Source organism: Lathamus discolor, chromosome 23, assembly GCF_037157495.1.
Source record: "Lathamus discolor isolate bLatDis1 chromosome 23, bLatDis1.hap1, whole genome shotgun sequence".
NCBI classification, from domain to species: Eukaryota; Metazoa; Chordata; class Aves; order Psittaciformes; family Psittacidae; genus Lathamus; species Lathamus discolor.
Genome location: NC_088906.1, coordinates 2,101,277 through 2,109,181, shown reverse-complemented (window position 1 = coordinate 2,109,181; position 7,905 = coordinate 2,101,277). Strand labels below are relative to the sequence as shown.

General features: G+C 59.5%; 1 protein-coding gene across 1 annotated transcript; it reads right to left on the bottom strand.

Moving 5' to 3' along the window:
* Positions 1-341: 341 nt before the first annotated feature.
* ENDOU (endonuclease, poly(U) specific) lies at positions 342-7,117 on the bottom strand. Its single transcript, XM_065659467.1, has 9 exons — positions 7,060-7,117; positions 3,837-3,971; positions 3,639-3,674; positions 3,079-3,250; positions 2,793-2,992; positions 1,907-2,020; positions 1,712-1,818; positions 953-1,095; positions 342-540 (listed from the first exon to the last, which is right to left on the bottom strand). The coding sequence occupies exons 1-9, from the start codon at positions 7,115-7,117 to the stop codon at positions 426-428; spliced, it is 1,080 nt and encodes a 359-aa protein (XP_065515539.1). The 3' UTR covers positions 342-425.
* Positions 7,118-7,905: the final 788 nt, after the last annotated feature.

The following is a 7,905-nucleotide window of genomic DNA, read 5'->3' as shown; positions in this document are numbered from 1 at the left end:
GGCAGGACCCATAAGCAGCTCCCAAGGCTCAGAAACCGCAGGGAGCATCCCGACAAAGTGGGAGCCGGGCTCCTGCCCGGCAGGACCTTGCTTTTCCCAGTGTCCTCATCCCCGCATCCCACCCCAGCAGATCCATGGCAATGAGGGGCTGCTCTCTGGGAGCACGGGCGATGAATGAGGGTTTATTTCACTCCTGGATCCCACTTTGCATCCCAAATCCCTCCTGCTCCTCTGCTGCAACCAAGGGATGCGGCACACGATGGCAGCAGGGGCTGTCTCCATCCTCCTGCTCGGCCACCCCCACCCTGCCCAGCAGCACCGGCACTGGTCCTGCCCCTGTCCCAGTGGTGCCCAGTGCCATGGACACTGGTGTGGGGCAGCCCCTGGCCCCGCAGTGGGGCTGCAGCCGTCCCTTCCCTACAGCCTCAGGGTGAGACCACGTACGCGGTGGCGATGTACCTCCTGCCATTGCCATAGGTGGACTTGGTCCAGGGGTAGGTCTGGATGCTGAGGCTGTGGCCACCCAGGCTCAGGTGGCATCTGTGGGGACACGGCTTGAGTTATAGCCCTGATCCCATCCTGAGCCCCATTCACGTCCCCAGGATGCTCTCGGTGTCCCCACACCATCCCTGAGCCCCATTGACATCCCCAGGATGCTCTCGGTGTCCCCACACCATCCCTGAGCCCCATTCACATCCCCAGGATGCTCTCGGTGTCCCCACACCATCCCTGAGCCCCATTGACATCCCCAGCATGCTCTTGGTGTCCCCCCACCATCCCTGAGCCCCATTCACATCCCCAGGATGCTCTTGATGTCCCCACACCATCCCTGAGCCCCATTGACATCCCCAGGATGCTCTTGCTGTCCCCAAACCATCCCTGAGCCCCATTGACATCCCCAGGATGCTGTCGGTGCCGGATGCAGACCCACACGGATGCCCGTGGTACTTACTCCCTGCCGGGCCTCGCGATGAAGCACAACGTGTAGAGGCCAAGCTCGAACTCGGGGCTGCAGCCGATGAAGGCAGCGCCCACCTCCTTGTAGAAGCCGTCCCAGCTGAACTGCAGCCCCAGCACGTCCGGGTACGTGTCCCACTGGGGAATCATGGAATGGTTCGGGTTGGAAAGGACCTGAAGCTCATCCAGTTCCAACCCCCCTGCCATGGGCAGGGACACCTCACACTAAACCATCCCACCCAAGGCTTCATCCAACCTGGCCTTGAACACTGCCAGGGATGGAGCACTCACAACCTCCCTGGGCAACCCATTCCAGTGCCTCAGCACCCTCACAGGAAAGAATTTCCTCCTTAGATCCAATCTAAACTTCCCCTGGTTAAGTTTGAACCCATCACCCCTTGTCCTGTCACTGCAGTCCCCAATGAAGAGTCCATCCCCAGCATCCCTATAGGCATCCTTCAGACACTGGAAGGCTGCTATGAAAGGGGGGACCCAGGCTCAGAGCCTGCCCCTGGGGCAGCCAAGCCCCAAGTCCTCCCCCCCAGCAGCTTCCCACTGGTGCGATGGGCCCCATGTAGAGCCCCCAACCTCAACCTCTCCCTTCTGCTTCGGGAGGTGTTCTGCTGCCATTCCGCGCCCTTCCCACCCTCCTGCCCTCCATCCCATGGAAGCGGAGGGGCTGTGGAATCCCATTGGCCCCATATGGGATGCGGCCGGTTCGGGATGCTGCCCGGCATCCCATGGGATCACTCACGGGCCCGTCGAAGTTGTGGCTGAAGTAGTTGACCATTCCCTGCTTTTCCAGGAGGTAGAAGCGAATCCAGTTGTGGAATCCGGACACTTTCCCCTTCTTCACCTCCCCTGGGCACACGTTTGGGACACAGGAGCATGGGGTGAGCCCCATCCCAGCGCTGTCCAACCCCCCCCATCCCAGCGGTGCTGGTGCTACCTGAGAAGATGTGCTCGAAGCCGCTGGAATCCTGCTCCCCATCCCCTCGGGAGTAGAGCCCGAACCACATCTCCTGCAGATCCGCAAGGAATTCCTGCTCCGAGCCGTAGCGGTCTGTGCGGAACGGTGGGAGCGGCAGTTCCGGATGGGAGCCATGGGAGAAGCATCCTGACCCAGTGCTCTTCCTGATCCATCATCCCTGACCCAGTCCTATCCCTGATCCGTCCCTGTCCCAATCCTCTCCCTGATCCATCCCTGTCCCAATCCTCTCCTTGATCCATCCTTATCCCAATCCTCTCCCTGATCCATCCCTTTCCCAATCCTCTCCCTGATCCATCCCTGTCCCAACCCTCTCCTTGATCCATCCTTATCCTAATCCTCTCCCTGATCCATCCCTTTCCCAATCCTCTCCTTGATCCATCCTTATCCCAATCCTCTCCCTGATCCATCCCTTTCTCAATCCTCTCCCTGTTCCATCCCTGTCCCAACCCTCTCCTTGATCCATCTTTATCCCAATCCTCTCCCTGATCCATCCCTTTCCCAGTCCTCTCCTTGATCCATCCTTATCCCAATCCTCTCCCTGATCCATCCTTGTCTTAGTTCTCTCCCTGACCCATTCCTGTCCCAATCCTCTCCCTTTCCCAATCCTCTCCCTGATCCATCCCTTTCCCAATCCTCTCCCTGATCCATCCCTGTCCCAGTCCTCTCCCTGACCCATCCCTGTCCCACTTCCCTTAGGAACTTCACCCTGCTCCATTCCCCCCCTCCCGCCATCCCTGAGATCCCACTCCATGCTCCTCCATCCCAATCCTCCCAGCCCACCTCCCACCACAAGGACCTTTCCTTCGGGACACCCGGAACCCCCATTCCCCTGCTCCCCACTCACTTTTGCTATGGAGGAAGGCAAAGAGTTTCTTCATGAGCTCCGTCTTCATCACTTCCCGAAGGAAGTTTTCCTGCTCCCGCAGCTCCTCCTCTGTCACCTCCTCCTCCTTCCCAGTGGCCCTCCGGTAATTATCCAGCAGTTTAATGAAGCTGGAATAGGTGGGCTTGGAGAAGAGCTCCTCATTGACGTACCTATAGAGCCTAGGAGACAGCAGAGGGGTTCAAACCAGCCCCGAGCCCTCTTTGGTCTCTGGGTGGCCAATGGGCGCCCTATGAGGACCACTCACGGCTGCGGGGACCGGTCCTCCTGGTCCCCCGTCTCCTCTGGGGATGCCCGGTGCTGGGGGTTGATGGCGATGTCGCTCGGTTGGGCTTTGTTGTGGTCGGCCCCATAGAGCTGCTCCGAGATGCGCAGGAGGTCCTGGTCCGTGATGGAATCCCGGCTCCTGGAGAAACCCTCTGGAAGAGAGGTGGAAGTGCCTGGGATGTGGGATCCCTGCTGGCTCCATCCAGGGACACTGAGACTGAGGTTGAGCGGTGCAGGAGGGTCCCAACCCCACACTTTGGGGCTAAAAGGAACCCTTTTTTGAGCACTGGGTGAACTGGGAAGCATCAGCCCCATCTCCCTGCTCCTTGGGGCTGGAATCGGCCCCATCTCCCTGCTCCTTGGGGCTGGAATCGGCCCCATCTCCCATGGTTTAGGTTCATGGTGACCAGGGGATGGGAAGACCCTGCCTCTGCTTCACCCAGCTCTGGGGAAGGGACATCGTGGTGCTGGTGAGCAGGCAGAAGGTGCTGGGGCACACGGGGTGACCCCACGGAGGTGGTTGGATCCCTTGCTACTCACCACGGGGGCGAGCTGCCTCCTCGGCCCATTCTCCACCTGCACGGAGCCAAAGGAAAGGATGCTCAGGGTGATGGAGATGCGGGACCCAAAAGCACATCAGTACAGGAGGACACATGGTGCTAACCAGCCCCTCTGCACCCCATGGCCCCCAGACCCCCGTGCCCATCCCATGTCCATCCCATAGCCAGGGATGCTCACCGGGCTGGCAGTGCCTGTAGTAATCCGCACAGCAGTTGTGGTCCCTCTCGCACTTGGGGCTGCAGTGGCACTCGTCCTCCTCGTTGTAGGGCTCCTCACAGCGTCCATAGCAGGAGTCAGGGGCCGTGTACAGGGCTTTGGGGGACAGAAACACCGGTGTGGTCCTCAGCATGGACCAAGCACCTTGCCCCATCCTGCCCATGGCCTGGAGCATCCTTCCTTCCCCTCATATCCCCCTCCTAGGAGAGCCTGAAGCTCCTATCCGGGGCTATTTGTGATGCTCTGCCAGCACTGAGGGGTGGTGTTGCGATGGGGCGAGGCCTCAGGATGCACATTCCCCATGGACGCTGCTCTTTGGACGTGGATTTCCACCACACCAAGGCCACTTCACACCAGGAAGCACGTTCTTGACTCCCCACCGTTCATTCCTCCTTCTGATTCACCCTTTTAATGCCAGGATGAGCAGGAATGCCCCAGGTCCCACCACTTCCAGGCCGGAAGAGTGCCACATTCCAGGCACCTTTACGAGTGACCTTCATCCCTCTTGGGAAAACCAGGATCTCCTTCCTGAGCTCTTGATGGGATGGATGCGTCACCGAGCATCTGCTGCATTACACACAGGGACACAGCTAAAGGTGTGCTTCGGGTATGGGATGCCCTGACCTGTGGCCATCATCGGGGTGGGGGGGTGATGGACACTTGGCATCAAGCAAAGAGGGGCTGTAGGAGACCGAGGTGTTGGGTTTGGGCTAAGAGCCAGCCCAGAGGATGCGTGTTTAGGGAAGATGCTTTATCCTCTGTGCTGCCCATCCGCTCCTGAAGGCAGGAATGGCAGCCCGAGCATGGCTTTCTCAGCATCCCTATGCTCCAGCCAGGAAGGTGACCAGAGAATCATAGAACCATGGAATGGTTTGGGTTGGGAAAGGCCTTAAAGCTCATCCCGTTCCAACCCCTTGCCATAGCAGGGATGCCTCACACGAGCCCATGTCCCCCAATGCCTTGTCCCACCTTGTCTCCCATCTCCAACCCAATGGGAGATCCCAAGCAAGCTGCAAAGGGATCCCTGCAGGAAAGGGCGCTGCTTTCCCTTGCCAAGCTGCAATCAGGCGACAGCTCCAACACCTCTGGCTCGCCTGCCCTGAACTGCAGGAGGTGAAGGATGCCCTAAGGGCAAACCCTGACGCAAGGGCCACATCATGTGGGTTGGCATCCATCCCGCTCTGGATCGCACCCAAGGCCTTTGTGCCTCTTAGAGCCGCATCACCAAGGCCCCACACGTGATGCTGGGAGAGGAAGAACCTCTCGGCCCCATGGGCCAACCCAGCCCAGGCTGATCGTGCTGCAAGGACTCACTGCTGACTCCTTTGCTTCTCACCACCACATCCCTGCCTCCAGACCCACCCTATAGCAAAGGGAGTGTTAGGGGGGAAAGAGGTTGCTTGGGATGCTCCTGGAGACCATCTCCCCTTGGTGAGCATGGAATGGTTTGGGTTGGAAGGGAGCTTAAAGGCCATCCAGTTCCAACCCTCCTGCCATGGGCAGCTCCCTCCCATCCCAACCCGTTCCATCAGGATTCTATGACCCCCATCGCCAGGACAACATCCCTCTCGCTCCCAATGCGTCACTCGGGATAACTCAGCCTGAATCATCCATCCAGGCTCATTTTCCAGCAGCAATCCCAGAGGGATTGTGCAAGGCAGGAACTGCCCACGTGTAAATCACTGCTGAGACATCCCTGGTGCTGGGGCACGTGCTGCTGGAGCAGCAGTGACGCAGTGGGGCAGGAGCCCCATGGAGCCCATGGAGGATCGAGCTCAGCATCACCCCATGGGTCACTTGGGGGTGCTGAGGCTTCACAGGGCAATGGGTGCTGCAGGATGTGCCCTGCTCCTCACCCATGGAACCAGAGAGCATCCGGAAAGTCGTGATGGTCGAGTTTAATGGAGCTGATGGAGCTTCCTGGGAGCTGCAGCCAAGGGATGGGGCTGGAGCAGGAGGACATGGAATCATGGAATGCTTTGGGTTGGAAGGGACCTTGAAGCTCATCCAGTTCTATGGGCAGGGACACCTTCCACAGGAGCAGCTTGCTCCAAGCCCCATCCAACCTGGTCTTGTTGGGATGGAGCATCCAAGACCTCCACTGAACCCATCCCAGTGTCCCACCGCCCTCACAGGGAAGAGCTTCCTTATCTCCAACCTGAACTTCCCCTGTTCCAGTCTGAACCCATCACCCCTTGTCCCATCGCTCCAGCCCCTGCTGCAGGTCCTTCTCCAGCACCCCTGTACCCCCTTTCAGACCCTGGAACCTGCCCTTCTCCAGCCCCAGCATTCCCAACCTGGCTCCTATGGGAGCTGCTCCAGCCCCTGAGCATCCTTTTGGCCTCCTCTGGACCAGCTCCAGCAGCTCCAGGCCCTCCCTGTGCCGAGGACACCGGAGCTGGATGCAGTTTCCGAGTGGGGTCTCAGCGGTGCGGCGCCGATGTGGCTCGGCTCAGCACATCCACACTCAGCCCTCGCCTGGTCCAGCCTGTTCTTCCAGCTCCAGGAAGCCAGGCCACTATTCCCATCTCATTTGCAGGTCCAGCCCTCCCCAGAGCAGCTTTTGGGACCAAAGCAAACTCCTTTTCCTTTCTTCCATACAGGATATGACAGGGGAACAGGGGCTGTTGCCATGCACCAGCATCCCAGTGCCTCCCAGTTTGGCTTCAGTGCATGGGGATGGGTTATGGCTCGTGTCCGAACAGGACCTCGCTGCAAACACAGCCCAAGGACCAGCTCTGTCAAAGAGCCCGTTGGAAGGACAAATGAACTCGCAAGCAAGGAGCTATCGATGCTCTGAGCTGCCCAGGTACTTAATGGCATCCTCCACTCACCACCCCATGGATGAGGTACCAGGATACAGCTCCCTCCCTCCTCCCTGTGCTGGAGGATGCAGGAGGCAGAGGAAGGTGGGATTGCAGGGCAAAAGCACCCCAGGCTGCACCAGGAAGCAAGGGGTGGCCAAGGATAATCCCTTGGGAAGTCTCAACCCATCCTCATCACCACGGAGCTGGAGCATGAAACCATCCCTCACGCTGTCCCCTGCGAAGCTCCGATGGATCCAACCGCCCCGGGGAGCTCCTGGTTTCCGGCTTCACCCCCTGCTTCCAGCCCGTCCCCATCCTTCCCATGGGATGCTCCGGCTGCTTTCGCCCCTCTGCCAAAGCACAGCTCCATTACTCACTGCCAGCCACGCAGCCCAGGGCTATTCCTGCCCCGACAAGGAGGATCCAGGTCTTCATTATCCCGTCGACACCAGGCTGGATGCTTGGGAGCGTCCCGGAGAGCCGGTTGGGAATGACGGTGCTCCCTGGCGCTCCCTGCTATATGTGGGTCCCCTGGGGGCACGGAGGGGAAGGAGGAGCTTGGTGCCACCGAGGCCTTCACCCAAAGCCCATTATGTGCATGGCTCAATCGCAGCCTTCCGGCAGTGGGAGCAGGGCTGGATAATCCGGTATCCCGGTATTGCTCCATCCCGGGCTGCATGAACCCCCGTGATGGCATCGCCTTCCTCAGATGCTGTTTATGGAGGCCGGGAATTCCTTATGGAGGCCTCCGGGTCCTCCAGCAGCACCAGGAGGCACCAGGACACGGCCACAAAGGGGGGTTCAGCATCAAGGAGCGGGTTTTGTGGGGATCCCATTGTGGTCTCATCCAGGGGACAAGCACAGAGGTGGTCCCTGCCCTGCAAGGGGCTGCTGCTCCCTATGGAGCATCCCTGGGGAGAACCAATGGGAAGCTCAGCCTGTGTTTGATGTGGTCACCAGCCTCTCCCCTGCCCACCGCAGGCATCCCAATGGGAGATGGTCCCAGATGATGGGTGGTTTGGTGTATCCAGAAGGAAATACAATTCCCAGTCCCGGAGCACATCCTGTGTGCCACCCAAAGGGGCCTATATCGGACCAGCTCAGCGCCCATCCTGTCTCCAAGAGCATCCCCAAGCTGCCTCTTGACCATTGCACAACCTGGCTCCAGCCCCGTGGCCTCCTCTGGACCCATTTAAGGGACAGGACCACTGCTGGGACCATGC

What these genes read in the sequence shown, in the direction of transcription:
- ENDOU (XM_065659467.1), bottom strand. Translation starts at nt 7,117, where the DNA reads ATGAAGACCTGGATCCTCCTTGTCGGGGCAGGAATAGCCCTGGGCTGC. An exon ending in CCTGGGCTGCGTGGCTGGCA is followed by an intron (nt 3,972 to 7,059) that starts GTGAGTAATGGA and finishes TGTCCCCCAAAG; the next exon opens with CCCTGTACACGGCCCCTGAC. An exon ending in GAGGACCGGTCCCCGCAGCC is followed by an intron (nt 2,993 to 3,078) that starts GTGAGTGGTCCT and finishes GCTGTCTCCTAG; the next exon opens with GCTCTATAGGTACGTCAATG.